Below are 22,649 nucleotides of genomic sequence, written 5' to 3'. Positions count from 1 at the left end.
GTACTTGAGATATTTCCACAGTTCCGGAGGAGTGAAGAAAATAAATCCCACATGGAAAACGAATATGTGACTTCTTCACTTTCATTTCTTTTCTCTTTCTTTACTAGTTGTCTGGTTTTCCTGAGGGACAGTGTTCAACAAGTGAAAGCTTTTAGCAGAAAGTCCTCTAGGCTGATTCGGTTTTATGTCACCATTTACTTTATTTAGTTCTGCTAACCCTAGGCCCCTCTGTTATATTCTCTCACTTACTTAGAAGTTCACATGCCCCAATTGTATTCCCTGTTATTGTTGTTGTTACTGTTGTAGTATGTACCTCAATTTCCGGGTTGTATAGCATACATCCAAATATATATCATTTTAATTGGCAGAAACTTTTTGAAGAGTAATTTAGTACAATACATTGCAAAAGCCACGAAAATGTCACATTATACTGGACCAGCAATTTGACTTCTGAAAATTTATCCTAAGGAGATAACTTTTTTAAAAAGGATTATATGACTTCTGCCTCTAGCCATTGATGGAGGGAGTAATTGATACCAAATTGTTCTTTCACTATAAATAACTGTAAAACTGGATTTGAAACAACTGTTTTTAGGCAGTGGACAACAGGCAACACAAGACTGTTATCTCTGAGAGAAGTTAATTCATGAGGTATGCCTCACCATTTCCCAGGATTGGGACAGTTTGCTGACTCTGATGCAGAAAGCTAGAGTTAAAGCAGAGTTTAACTGTCTTACAGAGCTGAGGAGGAGGAGATGAGAGTTGGGTTAGCTGAGGCAGCTGGAATCTGCAGGGCTTACCATTGGAAAGGAGGGAGTTGTGCATAGAGAGGGCCTAAAATATCCATATGGGGCTATCTCATGACGGTTGGTCTGTACATATGTCGTACAGTTGTCCCTTGGTATCTGTGGGGGATTGGTTCCAGGACTGCCCCCCTGCCATGGATAGTAAAATCTGCAGATGCTCAACTAAGTCCCTTATATAAAATGATGTAGTATTTTCATATAACCTACGCACATCCTCCTGTATACTTTATATCATCTCTAGATTACTTATAATACCTAATATAATGTAAATGCTATATAAATAGTTGTAAATACAATGTAAATGCTATGTAAATAGTTGCCAGTGTGTGACAGATTCCAGTTTTGCTTTCTGGAACTTTCTGGAAAATTTTTTAAAAAATATTTTTGATCCACGATTGGTTGAATCTGCAAATGTGGAACCAGCACATATGGAGGGACAACTGTATAAGAACATATGAGAATTACCAAAGAGTAGATGCTATCCATTTGAAAATCGAGCAGATTACTCGAAATCAAGCAGCGCTGGAGGAGACACAGTGCTAGGAGACATTGGAATATTGGCTAGTTAAGATGTTTGTAACATGTAAGACTTACTCTAAGCCTATCTAACAGCCTAAAACCAAGTCCTGATGAGATCAACGGAGTTTGAAAGTGGTCCTCCAAATAAAGGGGTTGAGATGAATCTTAGGTTTTCTATAAATTGCCTTTAAAGGGTATAAGTGTAAGCCAGCCCATGTTCAAGGAGATCAGTTAGCATTTTTTTATCTGCTTAAAGGAGAATTTAATATTCTTCAGAGGAAGGTAATAGAATTCATACTGTCCACAATGTTTTATTGACAGTGGCCGGCATTCAGTCAAAAATCACTAGACCAAACAAAAATAGAGGGTAGGGTAAGTGATTGTGATACAGAATTGAAAAATAAAAGTAGTCAGTAAAAGCCTGGCTAGCACAGATGTTGGAGTTGCCAGACAGAGACTTAATGAAACTATCATATATATGTTGAAAGAATCAAAAGGAAGATAATAGTCTTAAAGATTACACAGATGAGGAATCTCTGCAGAAAAATAAATCAAACGGATCTTTTAGAACTTGAAAATTATAGTAATAGAAATAAAAAATTCACAGGAGGAGGTTAACAGTAGATTAGAAATGAGAGAAGAAAGAGCCAGTGAATTTGAAGACAGATCAATAGAGATTAAACAGTCTGAAGAACAGAGAGGAAAAGATTGAAACAAAATCAATATAGGCTCAGATATCCATACAGTTAGAATCCTAGTAAAAGTGTGATAGTAACAGAAAACATTTGTAAGAATTAATGGCTCAAACTTACCAAATGTGATGAAAAACACAGATATAAAATCCTAGAATAGGGCTTCCCTGGTGGCGCAGTGGTTGAGAGTCTGCCTGCCAATTCAGGGGACACGGGTTCGTGCCCCAGTCCAGGAAGATCTCACATGCCGCGGAGCGGCTAGGCCCGTGAGCCATGGCCGCTGAGCCTGCGTGTCCGGAGCCTGTGCTCCGCAACTGGAGAGGCCACAACAGTGAGAGGCCCGCGTACCGCAAAAAAAAAAAAAAAAAAAAAAAAATCCTAGCATATCTCAAGGTAATAAAAGGAACCACACTTGGATACACCACAGTTAAACTGCTGAAACTTAAAGAAAAAAAATTGAAAGCAGCCAGAAGAAAAAACACTTTACATACTGTGGAAAAAGGGTAAAAATAACCACTGAACTCTCATCAGAAATCATGGAATGGTATCTTTAAAGTGCTGAAAGAAAAAAAAAAAGTCTATAAATCAAGAATTCTATATCAAACAAAAATATTCTTCAAAAATGAAGGTGAATTAAAGACCTTTTCAGGTAAATGAAAGAGGCCTAGATGCTAAAGAATGTCCTTCACACCAAAGGAAATGACACCATTTGGATACTTAGCTATATGATAAACAATATCAGATATGATAAATAAGATTTACAGGATAAAGGAAGAAGATTATATTAATCTTTTTTTTTTAATTTACATAAAAGGTATCCGACTATTAAAAGAGAAAATAATATTGTAATTTGGGGCTTGTGACATAGGTAGAAGTAATAGATATGACAGTAGTCACACAAACAATGTAAGACCAGTGTATGTAATTATTCTGCTCTAAGATAACTGCATGTGTTTGAAGTATATAGTGGGAAGTGGATAGTGCCAGGTATGATATGAGAGGGAGAGAAATAGCATGGTGGTCTAAGTTGAGAAAACACAGATTAAAGTCAGGTAGGCTGTGGTATCAGAAAGTTGTGGTCCACAATTCCGGAAAAGAGAGAGCTACACTGAGAAAGAATTCCAGGGGAAGAGGTAGTGTTTCCTCAGTCCTGCGTGTTAAAGCCCCTTAAAGTTGGGGCTCCTCCTATGGAGTCTGGTGTTCAGTCCTCCAAGTCCCTATGCATTCCAGAATGCATTGAGTACTGTTTCTGTCTATATGAGTTGCCCCGATCAGATTTATTCCTAAAATTCTAGTGTGTCTTCCTAGCCATTCATTTTTTATTAATGATCTCAAATAATTTTCCTGGACATAATAGCATGTTGGTCCTCCATTTAGAAAATTATAATGAAGAAACCTTCTTTTTTCTTTTCCTTTCTACTTTATTTTTTATGTGATGTATACATATTTTAGGAAGACATGAGAAAAAACAGCATTCCTTTGTCCTGGTTCTTTCCCACCTCCAACTGTCTTTTTCTGCAGGCAGACACATGAAAATCTTTTAGCTCTTTCTTCCATTGTTTCTTCTACTTATGTATTTTTTATTATTGTATTCATGCTACTGCCTCTTGTTATTTAGTTTTAGATATTATCTATTAATTTCCTACCATGGAAGATGAGGATACAGGTCTTTTACACCTGTTTCAACCCACCTTTACACTTCCTCTTTATCTTCCCAGTGTTGTGATTATCACATAATCTTTCATTAAATCCTGTTCAGTTTTTTAATAATTATATAAATATTATACATAGCTGTGCCATATTATTTATTTTAATTACCTTTCTTTTCTTGGACAGCTCTTTGTTCTCCCTGAAGTAAGTGACCCCTTTACTTTGCTTAGTTTTTCTGTATAATTCTCACTAGTTTATCCCCAGACTCTCTACCACACATTAAGAAATTGAGCAATTCCTTTCTCTCTTAGACACAGTAAATAACTTAGTGGCTCCTTTGTCTGGAGGCATGCATACTCTCATTCTAGTCTAGACTGTCCTATAGGCCTACTGGAGATAGGCCTATCTCCTATCTCCAGTTCTCTGATGAGAACTGTCATCCTAGACATACCTTTCCTTATCATCATGGAATTTATGTGTCGCTCCCTAGTAATGGATCCTCTGTTTCCTGGATCCATGTCTGTCTTTCATCTCATTTGGTGGTAACTGCCTAAGAAAGGTTCCAGTGGAAGTAAATATTTCATAATCTTGCATGTTTGAAAAATGCCTTCATTTCTTCTCTCATACTTGATTGATAATTTATCTAGACTGGACATGGTGTGATGGATTTGAACTTATTTTTCTCTTAGAATTTAGAAGACATTGCATTGTCTTCTAATTTACTGTTGTGACATCTGATGCCGTCCTAATTCTCAGTACTTCTGTTATAACCTTCGCCCCTTATTTGGAAGCTTTTAGGATGTTCTGTTTATTTCCGGTGTTCTGAAATGTTGTGATTATATAACTCTGTGTGGATCATCATTTATTATTATTGAAGCAGTTGCTTCAATTTTAGCCTTTCCCAAAGTTTGTGACTTTCCAAATTAAGTTTCAACTTGCTTTTTAGGTCTCACGTCTGAGTTAAAATTATACCATCTTAATCACTATACCTTTGTAAGAAGTCAGTTTCTGTGAGAGGGTGTCCTGCTGTCATTCCTTTTCTGTCTCTAAAATTGTTTTGGCTATTCTTGGCCACTTGTTTTTCCATATGATTGTTAGGATTATATCACTAGTTTATATACATACAGACAGACATATACAAACACCCTTTCACATATACAAGCTTGTAGACCTGCAATGAATTTAGAGATTAATTATGGGAAAACTTTTGTCTATAACATGAAGTCTTCCCACCTGTGAATATGGTACCTGCATTGTTTTAGGTTTTCTCTTATGTCTGTTAATGAAGTTTTATAATAATGTTCAGGTAAAGGTAAATCCATTACCTTTATTTGTTAGATTTTTTCCTAGGCACTTCATGGATTTTTTTTTTTGGCTATTATAAATGGATAACTTTTAAAAATTTGCATTTTAATAGCTTGTTGCTCTTCTCTAGAACCACAGTTGATTTTTGCATATTCATCTTGAAACTAGCAAGCTCACTAAATTTTTCTATTAGTTCAAAATAATTTGTAGATTCTATGTGTATATGTATATTTTTCTATATAGACATTCTTATAATCTGCAAATAATGACACAGCCTTGTGTTTTGTCCTTTCTAGTCCTTACTGTTATTTTGCTATATTTTTTTCTCATCATGCAATCAGTGACCTTAAACACAATATTAGGTAGTTGTAGTAATTGGGAGCTTCTTTGCCTTGTTCCTGAATTTATTGGTGTTTTTTCTGTAGTTTCAAATTAAGTATGATGTTTGCTGTAAGCTTTTGGTATATATTCTTCATCAGATTAAGGAAATTTCTATTTCTGATTACCAAGAGTTTGTTATGGTTTTTAATATTGTGTAATCAAGTGATTTTTCTGCATCCATTAAGATAATACCAGGGTGTTTTTCCTTCAGTCTGTTAATACGATGAATGACATAGATTGTCCAATGTTAAATCATCCATTCTTTGGATATAAACATCACTTTATCATCAAGTTGTATTGATATAGTTGAACAAACTGCTAGATTGACCATGCTAAAATTCTATATTGAATTGTTACCTGAGATTCATACCTGACATTGATCATATCTGAGATTGCAGTATAATTTTCCTTCTCAAATTTTTCTCATCTGTCTTGTTTTGTATTTAGGTTATTTTAGCCTTTTAAAATAAACAGGGGAGCCATATCCCCTGCCCTTACCCATTTTGGGTCTAGAACAGTTATATAATACTGGGGTTATCTGTTTCTTTTTCTTTTGTGGTATGCGGGCCTCTCACTGTTGTGGCCTCTCCCGTTGCGGAGCACAGGCTCCGGACGCGCAGGCTCAGGGGCCATGGCTCACGGACCCAGCCGCTCCCCGACATGTGGGATCTTCCTGGACCGGGGCACGAACCCGTGTCCCCTGCATCAGCAGGCAGACTCAACCACTGCATCACCAGGGAAGCCCTCTATTTCTTATATAATTGGTAGAACTCACTTTTAAATCACCTTTGCTTTGGTGAGGTTTTGTTTTCTTCTGTTTTATTTTGTTTGTTTTCCAGGTAGATTTTATACTATTGATTCAAATTTTTTAATGGTTATAGGTCTCTTTGGTTTTCTATTTCTTCCTGAGTCAGTTTTGGTAAGTTGTATTTTTTTCTATGAAAATTATCTATTTTCTCTGAGTTTTCAATTTTATTGGTATAAAGTTGTTCAGATTGCACTCTTTCTAGTTTTAAAATCTGTTACATGTGTAGTTTTGCCCTTTTTTCATTCCTAATGTTGTTTATTTGTGCTTTACTTTTCTTCATAAGTTTTGACATAGAGTATTTTACTAAATATTTTCCAGCTTTAGTTAGAACTCTTCTGTGGACCATTAATTATTTAGACATGTGCCTTTTAGTATTCATAGTGTTATGTTTACTTATTTGGCTGTTTATAGAAAGTTTTCTTTTACTGGAGAGTGGATCTATTTGTTATCAGTTTTTTAGCATTTGTCAAGATTGCTTTTAATTTTGTAACAGGCCAATTGTTATAACTGTTACATGTTTGTTTGAAAATAATACATTTTTTCCTAACTTTTGGGTGCAGGTTTCTATATATGTCCGTAAGATTAAAGTTATTAACTTCGTTGTTCAAAATTTTAATATTCTTACCAGTTTTATTTCTTTCTGATCTATTATTTATTATTTAAAAGTCCTTATTATGATGTTGAATTTATTAATTTTCCCTTGAACTTATCAATGTTTTCACAACTCTTTTGTAGCTATGTTGTTAGTTACGTATTTTTCAGAGTTGCTCTTCCAGGGTATTTTCTAATTATGTTAATTTTTAAAAATCATAATAATCATCTTGGCCTTTAATCTAATTTTACTGATATTAATACAGCTACCTTAACCTTCTTTTGTTTAACATATGCCTGGTATATCTTTTCCATCCTTTTATTTTTAACCTTTCTTTGTCTTTATGTTTAGGTGCATTAAGCAGATTATTGCTGATTTTTAAAAAATTTGTTCATTTTGGTTTTATTTGTCATCTAGTGTGATGACTCTGTCTTTTGATAGGTGAATTTAATTCATTTATGAATTTAATTATTAATATGTTTGTATTTATTTCTAGTATATTGTCTTGTTCTATTTGCTATAGGTTTTGCTTGTTTGTTTGCATGTGTGCTTCTCTCCCACACCCCACTTCTTCCCTTCCTTCTATTGGCTGGGTCAAATTTATTTTTATTTCTTTTTTTATTTACTTCTTTGGAAGTTATACATTCTATTTCAAATATTTTAATGTTTATCTTAAAAATTTTAGCATTTATCCTTTATGTAAAGTCTAGAGTCAATCATTTTCTCCACCATATTCCTAATTAAAGAAAAAAACTTAATTTGTCTTATACCATCTACAAAAATTAACTCAAAATAGATCAAAAACCTAAATGTAAGAGCTAAAACTATAAAACTCTTGGAAGAAAACATAGTGGGCGGGGGAGAAGTTTTATGACTTTTATTTGACAGTGATTTCTTGGATGTGACACCAAGCAATAGGCAACAAAAGAAAAAATAGACAAATTGGACTACACCATCATTAAAAATTTCTGTGCATCAAAGGACACAGTTATCTTAGTGAGAAAGTAGCCTATGGAATGGGAGAAAATAGTTGTAAATCTATGTCTGATAAGAGGTTGCTATCCAGAATATATAAAGAACCCCTACAACTCAGTAACAAACTAACAACCCAATTCAAAATAAGCTAAGGACTTGAAACGACATTTCTTCTAAGAAGATATACGAATGGCCAGCAAGCACATGACAGGATGCTCAGCATCACTAGTCATTAGGGAAATGCACATCTAAACCATAATGAGATACTACCTCACACCTATTAGGATGGCTACTATAAAAAAAAAAAAGTTTTGGAAAAGATGTGGGAAAATTGGAATCCTTGTGTATTGTTGATGGAGATGTAAAAAGGCTGTAGCCTGTAGCCACTGTGGAAAACAGTATGACAATTCTTCAAAAAACTAAAAATGGAATTACCATATGATCCAGCAGTTCCACTTCTGGGTACATGCTCCACAGAATTTAAAGCAGGGTCTCAAAGAGACATTTGTTCACCCATGTTCATTGCACGATTATTCCCAAAAGTCAAGGGATGTAAGCAACTCAGGTGTCCATCGTTGGATGAATGGATAAAAAAAAATGTGGTATATACATACATTGGAATATTATTCAGCCTTAAAACTCTGATACATGCTACAACAAGGATAGACCTTCTTAAAAACATGCCAAGTGGTATAAGCCAGACACAAAAGAAGAAATATTGTACAATTTCACTTACATGAAGTACCTAGAGTAGTCAAATTCATGGAAAGTATAGTGGTGGTTGCCAGGGCCTGAGAGGAGGAGGGAATAGGGGAATTATTGTTTAATAGATTTTCAGTTTTGCAATATGAAAAGAGTTTTAGAGATGGTGGTGATGGTTACACAACAATGTAAATGTACTTAATGCCGCTGAACTGTACACTTAGAAATGGTTATAATGGTAAATTTTATATTATGGGTGTTTTACCACAATTAAAAATTATAATTAAAAAGTAAATAAAAATTAGAAAACCAAGAAACTTAGAACATTGTAATCCTAACTGCTCCCTCAGTAACACGTTGTTTTCTAGTATTTTAGTTCCATCTTATTTTTCAGCCTTCAAGTAGTTGTTCCTTCCGCCTCCTCCATCTCCTTTTTCTGTTGCTCCTGCTCCTCCTCCTCATCTTACTCTTTGTTGTCCTGTTTCTCCTTCTCTTTGTCATTATTTTATCCAATTAATAACCATTTAGATGTATGTTAAAGTTTACTAATATCTTTGTTCATAATTGCTTCTAGTGTCACATTCTTCCATCTGGGTTATATTTCTTTTATTATTATTTTTTTTGTGTGGTATGTGGGCCTCTCACCGTTGTGGCCTCTCCCGTTGCGGAGCACAGGCCCTGGACGCGCAGGCTCAGTGGCCATGGCTCACGGGCCCAGCCGCTCCGCGGCATGTGGGATCTTCCTGGACCGGGGCACGAACCCATGTCCCCTGCATCAGCAGGCGGACTCTCAACCACTGCGCCACCAGGGAAGCCCTGGGTTATCTTTCTTGATTCTGAAGTATATCCTTTAGTACTTTTGTTCAACTGAAAGGGCTGCAAGTGGTAGTTCACTCAGTCTTTGTATGAAAATATCTTTATTTAACCCTCATTCCTGTATTATAATTTAGGTAGGTAGGGAATATAATATCGACAATTATTTTGTCTCATCACTTTGAAAATACAATTCCATTTTCTTCTGACTGCTGTGTTAGTATTAATAATTCAGCTGTCATGCTAATTGTCATTCCTTGGTAGAAAAATCTCTCTTTATTCTCTAATGTTTTTAAGATCTCTTGCCTTTGGTGCTCTGCAGTTTAACTACAGTGTGTATAGTAGTGCATCCGATTTCATTTATTTTTTCATATCTTTTATTTCAATGACTACTTTTTTCCATATCTCTTTAATTTTTTTCATCTTCTTCTTATGTTTTTTATTTTTTAATATGTCTAATAATTTTAAACATACTTATTTCATGAAGTGGAACTGATAATTGTTAGAGGTCTAATTGTTTGGATTTCTCACTTTTGCTTGTAATAGAATGTCTTCTCATTTTGTTATACTATTGGATTGTGAGCTCATCGTCAATGGCCTTTTATGTGTGAGAATTATATGTGGCCAAGTTTGAGCATGTATCCTCCACGGTAGTTTTGAATTTGTTATGCCAGGCTTTCTAGGGACACCTAACCTGGTGCCAGTATTTTTGCCAGTTTCTTGGCTTGAGAACTTCTGAACAACAGAAGCCCTGTGAATTAGAATTCCAAATGGTGGGACTATATGACCTAAAGTTATGAATTTCTAAAGGAGGAAATTTTTTTCACATATCAGTCACAGTCAAGATAGACAAAATGTCTTAATCTTTCTCTGATGAGTGGCAGATTTTTATAATTCACCTTTTCCTTACAATATGCCTTTTAGGGTAAAGGTTATATGGGGCAGCCTCTCACTTCAAACGTCCTATAAGTTCAAGGTCTTTCCTTTTGTCCTTATGTATATGTTAAAAGCCAAGTACCTAGAAAATGAAAACCAGTATTTCTCCAGCTGCACTCCTGCTTCAGTGTTTATCGCCCTGGTTCTCAATCATTTCTTGATTACTGGGCCCCTAAGACTGTCTCTTTATTTAAAGGCTCATTTATGTATTTATAAAAATGGTTGTTATATTTTATCTAGTACTTTTAAGAGTTTGTAGTAGAAGAGTTTTCAAGTTACTTAATCTCAGTATTGCCAAGGAGGAAGTCTATTCTAATGATTATTAAGAATGGTAATTTAGTCTAGAAAACTCGGAGTATTAACCATTATTTTATCTTGAGAATGTTCATTGCTTGATATGTTCTCTTAAAACATAAAGAACCAATTTTCTTTTACTTTGGAATACCTTATAAGACATGTGCCCAGGATCTTTTTTTAGCTGTTGTTTTCTAATTTACATCCAACTTGCCATAATTGTATGCCCAGCTCTTTTTCTCTGTTGGGACTTTATTTTTTGAAGGATATATTTTTTTCCCTTTTATAATTTTTTTAAATAGATAAGTAGTTTGCGGGACATTGTTAACATTTATTTCCTTAGGTTTTCGTTAAAGTGTTTTAAAATAATCTCCAGTCTGCTCGTAGTATTAGCCAGACTTTTTTATTTTTCCCCCTAATTAATTGTAAAATTTTCACAGTCCCATTTTTCATATGTAAGTGTTGGATGGATAATATCAATAAGAATGTTCTAAAATATATATTCAGTTTGTGGTTTGTGGCTGTGGTGTTCAAGTCATATTGTTACCCTAAATGTAGTCAATTAACAGCTATAATAAACGTTCTATAGTGTTAAAAAATCTGGAGAACTTGTTGGTGTGGTGCTTATATAAATTTTAACTTATATGGACGAGGAGGCTAAATTCAGATAATGACGAAGTTGTTGTTATGAAGTAATGCTATTGTATTTTTAAGTAAATGTTTCTAATTTAAAATTATTATTTGTTTCTAATATATTATGGTAGATTACTAAAAATGTGAACTTCTTCAGGTACAGTCCTCAGTGGCTGTTGGAACTCCAGATTATATCTCTCCTGAAATCCTTCAAGCCATGGAAGATGGAAAAGGCAGATATGGACCTGAGTGTGACTGGTGGTCTTTGGGGGTCTGTATGTATGAAATGCTTTATGGAGAAACACCATTTTATGCAGAATCTCTGGTGGAAACATATGGAAAAATCATGAATCACAAAGTTAGTATATTTTACTAATTTTCAAATTAATGTGGTAAATAATACATATAATATTCAATAAAATTAAAATGTGATATTTAAAAAATGATTTTCCAAGAACAATAAACAATCTAATTTCTATGCTAATAAGGGACATGACAAATATGAGTAATCAAGATCCATAAATTATGCATAAAATTATTAGTTTTCACCTTCTCCTGTATTTCATTAGAGGTGCTAATAAGTAGAAAATTAAATGTTCTCTTCAGTAGAATAATAAAGATCATAAGCAGATAATTTATATCATTACTACTATAGTATAAGTATAATCATGACTAGAATGCATTTAAAATTCTCAATCTTAATAGTAATAAATAAAATGCAAATTAAAATAAGAAGGGCATCCTTTTCTTCCCCCTGTCAAATTGGCAAAGATGAAAAGAAAAATAGTACTTGTTACTGTAAATAATCCAGTGAGGTGGAAATTGTTAGACGTTGTTGATAGGAATGTGAATTGATATAATCTTTCTGTCAAGAAGTTTATAAGTATGCATCGACAGCCTTAAAAAAAAATGGTTAAAACATTTGGTTGAGTAACTTCAGTTCTAGGAATCTACCCTAAGGAAAATATTCGTAGAACAAGGATATATGTACATATGTACAAAGATACCTATCCCAGTATTATTTATGGTCACCAAACATTGGAAACAGTCCAGATGCAGAGCAGGAAAGAATGAATAAACTTTAATCCATTTAGTACCAAGTGAAATAGATTGTACAAGAAGAGGAAGAGTCTGATTATCAGTCTCAGAAGATTGTGAGCAATTGCAGAAACCTAGAATATGAATAGGAATATCCCATAAAGGGAGGGACAGTCTGTTCTTTTTAATTTGTTCTGGTGATACAATTATGATTAATTGCTACATATATATATATAAATCAGTCTTATAGAGTCAATGCTTTTCTACCTGGCTGCAAAGATAATCTGCTAAGTGGTAACGAAGAGTTGAAAGACAAGAAATAGCTACAAAGTTGTAAATAGCATGTAAAACATTTCAGATAGAAATCATTGTACTGTAACATGGTTGTTAAGAGCACAGATTCTGGAATCAGACAGTTTCAGTTCAGATCAGTTTATTACCATTTATTAGTTGTGTGACATCAAGCAAATTGCTTGAACTGTTTCTTTGTTTCCTCTTCTATAAAATTAGAGTAATAGGAGTATCTACCTTATACAGTTGCTCTGAGGATTAAATGAGCTAAAGGAGTAACGCACTTCTCCTAGTGTAAAGTACATATTGCATTCTTTAAAAATGTTCCATACTATTAATCATTAGTATGTGACTTATATGAACTTTATCAATCATATACACTATTAAAATACTGAGTCACATTCTACTACATTTAATGAATTCATTTTGACAGCATTTCAGGTGTTTTAGCATTTAACTTATTCTTTCTGTAGTGCATCTATGACTAAGTCACATATGAAATGAAAAGTTCTTTTAGGAAAATTATCCTTTTTAATTTATTCCTGCATCTCTTTTAGTATCAGTACTTTGTACCATATATTCTTATTATTTAAAAACAATTTTTATTGGAGTATAATTGCTTTACACTGTTGTATTAGTTTCTGCTGTAGGACAGTGTACCATATATATTTATTAGATATTTTTAAAAGCAAATGTATTTTTAAGAAAGTCAATGCTAACGTCAACCTACTTAGTAAATTGAATAGTGATTTATATTTCGTTTCTATTATTCTCTGTTTAGGAGAGGTTTCAGTTTCCAGCTCAAGTGGCTGATGTCTCTGAAAATGCTAAGGATCTTATTCGAAGGCTCATTTGTAGCAGAGAACATCGACTTGGTCAAAATGGAATAGAAGACTTTAAGAAACACCCATTTTTCAGTGGAATTGATTGGGATAATATTCGAAACTGTGAAGCACCTTACATTCCAGAAGTTAGTAGCCCAACAGATACATCAAATTTTGATGTGGATGATGATTGTTTAAAGAATTCTGTGAGTATGACATTGTAAAGAAGTTCTGTCCTTCTGCTTTTTTTTTCTTTTTTTTTGTAAATATGGTTATAAAGTAATTTTATAGACCACCTTACCAATTATCAAACAGTTATCGTGGCTTCCAGTATTTACTCTCCCTAAATCAAGAAATTAAAAGAGCTAACTGAGGTGAGCATAGTTATTCATGACTAGGAGCTAAATTAAAATTCAAAGATTTACTTCTTAGATTAGTTATGTCATTAGGTTTCTTAAGAAGAGGACAAATTAGGGGCTTTCCTGGTGGCGCAGTGGTTGAGAGTCCGGCTGCCAATGCAGGCGACACGGGTTCGTGCCCCGGTCTGGGAGGAGCCCACGTGCGCCCGTGAGCCATGGCCACTGAGCCTGCGCGTCCGGAGCCTGTTGCTCCACAATGGGAGAGGCCACAACAGTGAGAGGCCCGCGTACCGCAAAAAAAAAGAGGACAAATTAGATGCTTTAAAAAGTGGACTTCATGATGGCAGAGTGAAGACATTGGCAAATCTCTCCTTACAAACCACCTTGAAACTCGGCAAAATTGTCAAAAACAACCATTTCAGGGCTTAATAAATAACCCAAGGTAAATAAATTGAGAAGCATTTATTCATGAAATACTGTTGAACTTTGGTTAAAAACAGCCCTCCCAACTTTTCCCTCAGCTTAATGGGGACGGTAGAACTGCTAGCATGGAGCTGCTTGTAAAAACCAGCCGTTTTGCTGACAGAGGGAGCTGACTTGATTGTAGAGCTAAATATCTATGCCCAGTGGTGTTGCCACTAAAAATAGCAAACTTGGTAGGAAATGAATGGTGAGAGAAAATCTATAGCCTTATTAACCTAAAGTTATAGCTCTGTTTGCGGCAGGTGGGTGACCAGTGGATTAGCCAAATAGTCCTTCATTTTTAGTTTGTGGGCCATACCAAAGCAGGCCAGCATAGTTTGTCAACCTCTGCTCTAAACCATTAGGTTATATTAAATTAAAATTTAGGGAAATAACACAATTTTTTTCTTTTGTCTTTTTAGCCTTCTTAATTTTTAAAAAAATTTTATTGGAGTACAGTTGATTTACAAGGTTGTGTTAGTTTCTGCTATATAGCAAAGTGAATCAGTTATACAAATACATATATCCACTCTTTTTTAGATTGTTCTCCCATATAGGTCATTACAGAGTATTGAGAAGTGTTCCCTCTGCTATACAGTAGGTCCTTAGCCTTCTTATTTTGAACTTTCATTTTTATTCAGTTATTTCTTATGGGTTTAATTCTGCACTAAGAATTTACTTTTCACTGTTCAGTAAGTACCATATTCAAGACAGATAAGAACTTCTCTTATACTTTCCTTACTGAACCTCATAAGAAAGAATTAAATGGAGTTTCCTCATCAGTTTTTTTTTATTACAAGAATTACATTTACTGTTAACAGGAATTGTGAGTCATTCCAAATTAAATACACAGTAAAGTTGATTCTGACTATTTGCTATAGTTATGTTCAGTCAAGTTGCTACAAATACTGTATTAGTGAATCCTGGACCATTGTTCCTAGGGGAAATACACAGTCAGGTTCCTGTGAGCCTCTGGTCACAATGTTCTCATCAACCAATCAGTGCAATACATTAGCCACACAATACCTTGTTTGATGTGTGTTTCTATTTAAAGACACCTTATTTAACATATATTGTCAATTCATTGATGTCAAACTCATGGCGAACGGCACTGTGACTCATGCTGGAATGAAGCGTGTCTAACACACACATTTCTTTTGTAAGGCACATTACAGCCTTCTTGTTTGGACACAATAGATGGCATCTCAGCACTGCTCTTGGAGGCCATTTTAGATAGCAAAATCACCTGTAAAACACACAAAAATGAGAAAAATGTGGCACATGTAGACATTGAAAAAAACCCACTTGTTTATAGTATGAGAGCTGAAACAAGAAGGCATATGTCTCCTTGTTCAACTCCAGATGGTAACATGTGCGTAGCGCAACTCAACTTTTTCTTTGCTCTGCAAGTGTCTGCAAATGACTACAAAAGTATTTGTGAATACTGATTTTGGGCTACAAATAAATTTTAGCGACTAGGCAAATTTGCAGATATGGAATACGTGAATAATGGTTCTACTCTCAATATCCGTCAGACTTTAAATCTTTCTTTTCATTTTATTAGAATTCTACAACAGCAGTATTTACGGTCTAAATGTTTTATCACTAAGTGTCTGCACCAAACTTAGCAGTGTTTCTAAATTGGTCAGCCACCTATTTGCTGTTGACAGGTAACATTTATAGCCCAGCCTGCAGTTTATAGTTATTCATTTCTTACCAGATGTTTTTTCCTCCTTTAGGAAACAATGCCCCCACCAACACATACTGCGTTTTCTGGTCACCATCTGCCATTTGTTGGTTTTACATATACTAGTAGCTGGTAAGTTTGAAAAGTTAACATGATTTGGATGATTTGGGTCAAATTAAAAATGAATTGAGGTTTTAAAAAATATAATGCATAAGAGAGCCTTGTAAAAAGTTTTTTAGAAAAAGGGTGAAGCTACTGCTGGAAAAAGTTAGACATTACAAAGTGAATAGAACATAAAAGAATCGTAACTCATTTTGGAGGACAAATAGAGAGCTCAGAATCTAACTCTTAGCAATGGGGCAGGAATTAGAAGAGTCCCATGCTATTGAATAAATATTTTATAGGTGTCAAGCATCAGAGCTTTCAACCCACTGATCTTAACATTCTTTTCACTGACCCTCATTCCACTCATATCTTCTCTTTCCTCCTTACCTTTCCTTAAATATCATTGAGAATGACTATAGTCACTCCTTGGGTGCCCCCTCAATTCCTTGACTGTTATTCTGTAACACTGGTTTTGCTAAGTTGACATTCATTATTACAGTTCCGTTTTCTGCCTATACCTGTGCATTTCAAAGTGTCTAGAGAAAAATATCTGTCCATTCTTACTGGTCCCACTTTAAGTTCATGATTACCAACCTCAGGTGCCACTTATTGCTGCCTGGCAAATATACTGTGTTACCCTAGTGTATTCACTCTTCCACTCTCCTAGGTAACTATTTCATACTTTATACTTTTCCTCTAAAACCCCTGTCATACTTAGTCTCACCTGATGATCTCGCTTCCTCTTTCACAGAGAGGTTGAAGCGATCAGCAGACAACTCCCCCAAGTTCCCATCACCACGTTTACCACCTTCACACCGCTGGACCCGTGTAGTCTTCTTTTTACGGATGACAATGGTGTGATCTCCCTAGCTAAGCCGCATCCCTTCTGTCTTCTCTTACCGACTCTAGCGCATCGCTGTTACATCATACATTTTTCCCTTTCTGTGTCATTTGCATAACAGATCATTTCCATCAGCTGACAAACATGCAGTTTTTTCTCCCGTCTTAAAGCAAAATATAAAAACTGTTAATCTAACTTTCTTTACCTGCTACCAACCATTTTTCTGCTCTTAATTGTAGGAGAGTTACTTCAAATTGTTGTCTGTACTTTGTCCATTTTTCTCATATTCTTCTTTCTTGGCACCACTCCAGTCAGGTTTATGGTCCCGTCACTTCATGCAAACTGCTTTTATCCATGTCACCACTGACCTCCATGTTGATAAGTTTGGCAATCATTTCTCAGTCCTAGTCTGACTTATTTGCCTAGTCTCATCTCATTTGTCCCGGCTCCTTCCCATTGAAACACTCTCTCCTGTTAGCTTCCAGAGCACTTGCCTCGTTTCTCCTTACCTTTCTGGCCACCCCTTCTCATTCTCCACATTCCTCCTAATCTCCCTGTGTCCTATCACTTCAGCTTTGGATCTTTTTTGTTTATACTCTGGTGCTCTGGTATTATTTGCTGATGACTCCTAAATGTGTATTTTCAGCTGAGGCCTCTCTCCTCACTTCTACTTAAAATCTCCCTTAATCACCTATTTCAGATGTTTGTAACATCATTTCTTATATTTCTCTGAACCTATCTGAGTGATCCTGCTAAAAGATAAGTCAAGAGTATGTCACTCCCCTGTTCAGGACCAGTTCTCACTGCCCCCAACTCCAGTGGCTTCATATCTTAACTCCAAAGTTCTTATAGGGCCCTACAAGACTGGCTCACTTTACCTTTCTGATTCTATTTCCTACTATTCTTCCCCTTGCTCACTTCACAGCCACACAGGTCTCCTTTCTGGCCCGTGAACATGCCAGACATACTCTTGTCTTGGGGCTTTTGCACTTCTTTTTTCTTTGTTTTTTTAATTTATTTTATTGAAGTATAGTTGATAGGGCTTTCGTACTTCTATTTCATCTGCCGGGAATGCTCTTTCCTCTCATGTTTCCTTGGCGGGTCCCCTTATTCCTTCTGGACTTATTCAGTTACTTTCTGAGTGATGGCTTTCCTGACCACTTTATCTACATTTTTTATTTACTCCGCTTTAATACTTCATTTCCCTCTTTCCTGCTTTATGTTTTCTCCTTAGCATATAACACTGTCTAATGTATTGCATATTTTACTTGTTTATTTTTGTCTCTGCCACTGGAATATAAAACTTGCTCCATGGGCAGGTGTTGTTCATTTTGCTCACTGCTGAATGTCCAGCACTTCAAATGTTTTTAATTAAATTGTATCGAATTAAAGAAAGCATTTCACTTAAAAGTTTTTTTAATTGACGTATACAGTTTATGTACAATATAGTATAAGTTACAGAGGTACAATAAAGTGCTTCACAATTTTTAAAGGTTATGCTCCATTTATCGTTATTATAAGGTATTGGCTGTATTCTTTGTGTTGAACAGCATATCCTTGTAGCTTATGAAGGCATTTCACTTTTGAATTCCAAAGAGGACCATGGTTGGTGCTTTTGACTACTGTTTCACTTAGGTGGTCACATTGTTTTAAGCTACCGATAACCCTTCAGCAAACTTCATCTTATAATTTGTGGTTATTAAAATAAATTCAAGAGAATTTGGGCTATTTAAGTTTTCATTTTCAAAAATGCTTCTAGAGAATTGTTTATGGTGATTTTGCAAAAAAATATGTTTTGTAATCACTCCAGATGGCTAGCTATAACTAGATGTTCAAATGATGTTTTAAATGAAGAATTTCAAAAGGTTATCTTTTTCTCTTCAAACTTATTGTTTCAGTGTAAACCCACGCTTTTTCCCCTCTTTTTCAGTGTTCTGTCTGATCGGAGCTGTTTAAGAGTTACAGCTGGTCCCGCTCCACTGGATCTCGATGTTAATGTTCAGAGAACTCTAGATAACAACTTAGCAACCGAAGCTTATGAAAGAAGAATTAAACGCCTTGAACAGGAAAAACTTGAACTTAGTAGAAAGCTTCAAGGTAAATACATTTTAAAGATAATATTTTCCTTTTTTGTATTGGACTCACAGTGTAGATGCTATTTATTATAAGTGGTTGTTTTATCTTGAAAAGAAATTTTTTATTAAATGGAGAAAAGCAAGTTGTAGAAATTTATACAGAATACAGTATAATGCCATTTACGTAAACTCACACAATTAACAGTAAACAGCAAAATAGCATTTGTTTCCCACAGGTATATATGTATGTATATAAAATGTAGGAATAAATACCTCTGGGAGAGGAAAATAGAACTACCAAGAAAAATGGAACCCTTCTTATCCTACTGCACTTTATATGATGCCCTGCCATATTTTCTCAGTTCTCATCTGTATTATTGCAATAGCTTCCTAACTGATTTCCCTGCCTTACCTCGTCCCACCACCCCCACCCCTCCCACTTTCCTGCTTTATTTTCTCCAAAAAATGTTATATACAATGTATTTTACTTATATACAATGGTTGCAATAATGTTTATACGTTATATACAATGTATGCATTCCTTTAGTGAATGAAGGAATGTATCTATAATCATGAAACTTGTAACTCTTTTTAAAAATTAATTAATTTGGCTGCGTTGGTTCTTCGTTGCTGCACGCGGGCTTTCTCTAGTCGCGGCAAGCAGGGTCTACTCTTGGTTGCGGTGTGTGGGCTTCTCATTGCAGTGGCTTCTCTTGTTGCGGAGCACGGGCTCTAGGCATGTGGGCTTCAGTAGCTGTGGCACGTGGGCTCAGTAGTGGTGGCTTGCGGGCTCTAGAGCACAGGCTCAGTAGTTGTGGTGCACAGGCTTCGTTGTTCTGTGGCATGTGAGATCTTCCTGGACCAGGGCTCTAACCCGTGTCCCCTGCATTGGCAGGTGGATTCTTAACCACTGCGCCACCAGGGAAGCCCCGTATAATCCTTTCAATGTGTTCTTTAATTTGGTTTGCTAATATTTTGCTGAAAAATTTCACATCTATATTCATCAGGGATATTGGTTAATGCTGACCCTTGAACAAGACAGGGGTTAGAGGCACAAGCCCCATGCAGTCAAAAATCTGCATATAACTTTACAGTCATTCCTCTGAAACCATGGTTCTGCATCTGCAGACTCAACCACTGGGGATCATGTAGTATTGTAGTACACATTTACTGAAAAAAATTCGTGTATGAATGGACCTGTGCAGTTCAAAAACGTGTTGTTCAAGGGTCAACTGTAGTTTTCTTGTGGTCTCCTTATCTGGTTTTGGTATCAAGGTAATGGTGGCCTCATAGAATGAGTTTGGAAGTGTTCCCTTCTCCTCAGTATTTTAGAAAAGTTTGAGGAGGATTGGTGTTAATTATTCTTTAAATGATTGGTAGAATTCACCAGTGAAGCCATCTGGTCCTGGGGTTTTTCTTTGTTGGGAGGATTCTGATTATTGACTCAATCTCTTTACTCATTATTGGTCTGTTCAGATTTTCTAATTCCTCCTGATTACAATCTTGATAGGTTGTGTTTCTAGAAATGTGTTAGTTTCTTCTAGGTTATGTAATGTCTTGGCATACACTGTCCATATTAGTCTCTTATGAGCATCTATATTTCTACAGCATCACTTGTAATGTCTCCCCTTTCATTTCTAATTTTATTTGAGTCTTCTCTTTGTTTCTTAGTCTAGATATTTTGTCATTTTTGTTTGTCTTTTCAAAAAAACAGCTTAGTTTTGTTGATCCTTTCTGTAGTTTTTCTTGTCCTATTGCATTCATTTCTGTCCTGAACTTTGTTATTTCCTTCCTTCTGGGCTTAATTTGGGCTTCTTTTTTTAGTTCCTTGAGGTGTAAGGTTAGGTTATTTGAGATATTTGTAATTTCTTAATATATGCATTTATTGCTGTAAACTTTCCTCTCAGAACTGCTTTTGCTGCATTCCACAAATTTGATATGTCATATTTCCATTTTAATTTGAGATTTTTTCTCTTTTGATTTCTTCTTTCACCCGTTGGTTGTTCAGAAGTATGTTGTTTTGCTTCCACATATTTGTAGGTCTTCTCACTTTCCTCTCTTTACTGATTTCTACTTTCATACTATTGTGGCCGGAAAAGATAGTTGGTATGATTTCAATATTATGTTAGTAAAGATATGTTTTGTGTCCTGTCGTATGATCTGTATGATCTATCCTGGGGAGTGTTCTGTGTGCACTTGAGCAGAATGTGTATTCTGCTGCTGCTGGAAGGAATGTTCTGTATATGTCTGTTAAATCTGTTTGTTCTAAAGATGGTTCAATTCCAATGCTTCCTTATTGATTTTCTGGCTGTACAATTTATCCATTGGTGATAGTGGCATATTGATGTCCCCTACTATTATTCTGTTGTTGTCTATTTCTCTCTTAGGGTTTGTTAGTATTTGCTTAATATATTTCTGTGCTCGGGTGTTTGGAGCATATATATTAACAATTGTTATATCTTCTTGATTTATTGACCCCTTTATCATTATATATAATGACCTTCTTTGTCTCTTGTTACTGTCTTTGGCCTGAGTATATTTTGTCTGATATAAGTATAGCCACGCCCACTTTGTTTTGGTTTCTGCTTGGAATATCATCTTCCATCCCTTCACTTTGAGCTTACTTGTCTTTAGAGCTGAAATGAGTCTCCTGTAGGCAGCATATAGTTGGAACTTGATTTTTTTTTCATCCGCTCTGTGCCTTTTGATTGGTGAATTCAGTCCCTTTACATTTAGGGTGGTTATTGGTATGTAAGGACTTACTATTGCCATTGGTCTTTTGCCTTCTGGTTATTTTGTATCTCCATTGGTTCTTTTTTTTTTTCCCCTTCTTTTTTTTGTCTGCCTTTGTAAGTTGATGATTTTCCATGGTGATTTGCTCACTGTCCCCTTTTTTACATCTCATGTCTCTCTTTTAGATTTTCGCTTTGTCTTTACCATGAGGTTTACATAAAATATCTAATTGATAAAATAGTCCTTTTTCTGCCTGTAGCAACTTATCTTCATTCACCTGTAAAGGTTTCATCCTTTTACATCTCCTTTTAGATTTTTGATGTCACAGATGATCACTTTTTATGCTGTGAATTTGCTACCAAATTGTAGTACGGTAATTTTTAATGCTCTTTTTCTTTAACATTTATGCTATAATTGTTTAACACACTACTGTAAAATACAGTTACAATTTTCTAATTCTGACTGTCTATTTATCACCTTAATCAGAGTTTTGTGTACTTTCAACTTTTTTGTTTCAGCTTGAAGAGCTCCTTTCAGCATTTCTTGTAAGACAGGTCTAGTGGTGGTGAACTCCCTCAGCTTTTATTTATGTGGAAAGCCTTTATTTCTCCTTCATATCTGAAGAATAACTTTGCCAGATAGAGTATTCTTGGCTGGCAACTTTTATCTTTCAATACTTTGAGTATGTTATTCCACTCTCCCCTGGCCTATAGAGTTTCTGCTGAGAAATCTGCTTATTGCCAAATGGGGCTTCCTTTGGAGGATACTTTCTTTTGTTCCCTGGTTGCCTTTAAAATTCTTTCTTTAGCATTGACTTTTTTTTTTAATTGGAGTATAGTTGCTTTACAATGTTGTGTTAGTTTCCGCTGTACTTTTGACAGTTTCATTATAATGTGTGCTGGAAAAGGTCTTTTTTTTGCATTGAGATAGCAAAGTGTTCTATTGGCTTCATAGATTTGTATGTCCGGTTTTTTCCCCAGGTTTGGGAAGTTCTCAGCTATTATTTCATTAAATAAACTCTCTGCCCCTTTCTCCCTGTCTTCTCCTTCTGGTATACCCATTATTCTTATTTTGGCTTTTTAAATGATGGCTCTTGTAGGGTTTCTTCACTTAAAAAAAAAAAAAAAA

At 35.2% G+C, this 22,649-nt stretch overlaps 1 protein-coding gene across 4 annotated transcripts in view; it reads left to right on the top strand.

Moving 5' to 3' along the window:
• CDC42BPA (CDC42 binding protein kinase alpha) overlaps positions 1-22,649 on the top strand; it is a 306,002-nt gene that overhangs the window by 148,605 nt on the left and 134,748 nt on the right. For all 4 annotated transcript variants that reach the window (XM_024739083.1, XM_024739069.1, XM_024739060.1 and 1 more), the window contains exons 7-10: positions 11,264-11,464; positions 13,217-13,465; positions 15,820-15,899; positions 18,644-18,810. In XM_024739083.1, coding sequence (XP_024594851.1) covers positions 11,264-11,464; positions 13,217-13,465; positions 15,820-15,899; positions 18,644-18,810 — 697 coding nt within the window. The remainder of the gene's footprint in view (positions 1-11,263; positions 11,465-13,216; positions 13,466-15,819; positions 15,900-18,643; positions 18,811-22,649) is intronic.

Source organism: Neophocaena asiaeorientalis, unplaced genomic scaffold (assembly GCF_003031525.2).
Source record: "Neophocaena asiaeorientalis asiaeorientalis breed wild unplaced genomic scaffold, Neophocaena_asiaeorientalis_V1.1 scaffold347, whole genome shotgun sequence".
NCBI lineage: Eukaryota > Metazoa > Chordata > Mammalia > Artiodactyla > Phocoenidae > Neophocaena > Neophocaena asiaeorientalis.
The sequence above is the reverse complement of the archived record's forward strand: the minus strand, read 5'-3'. Positions and strand labels throughout refer to the sequence as shown.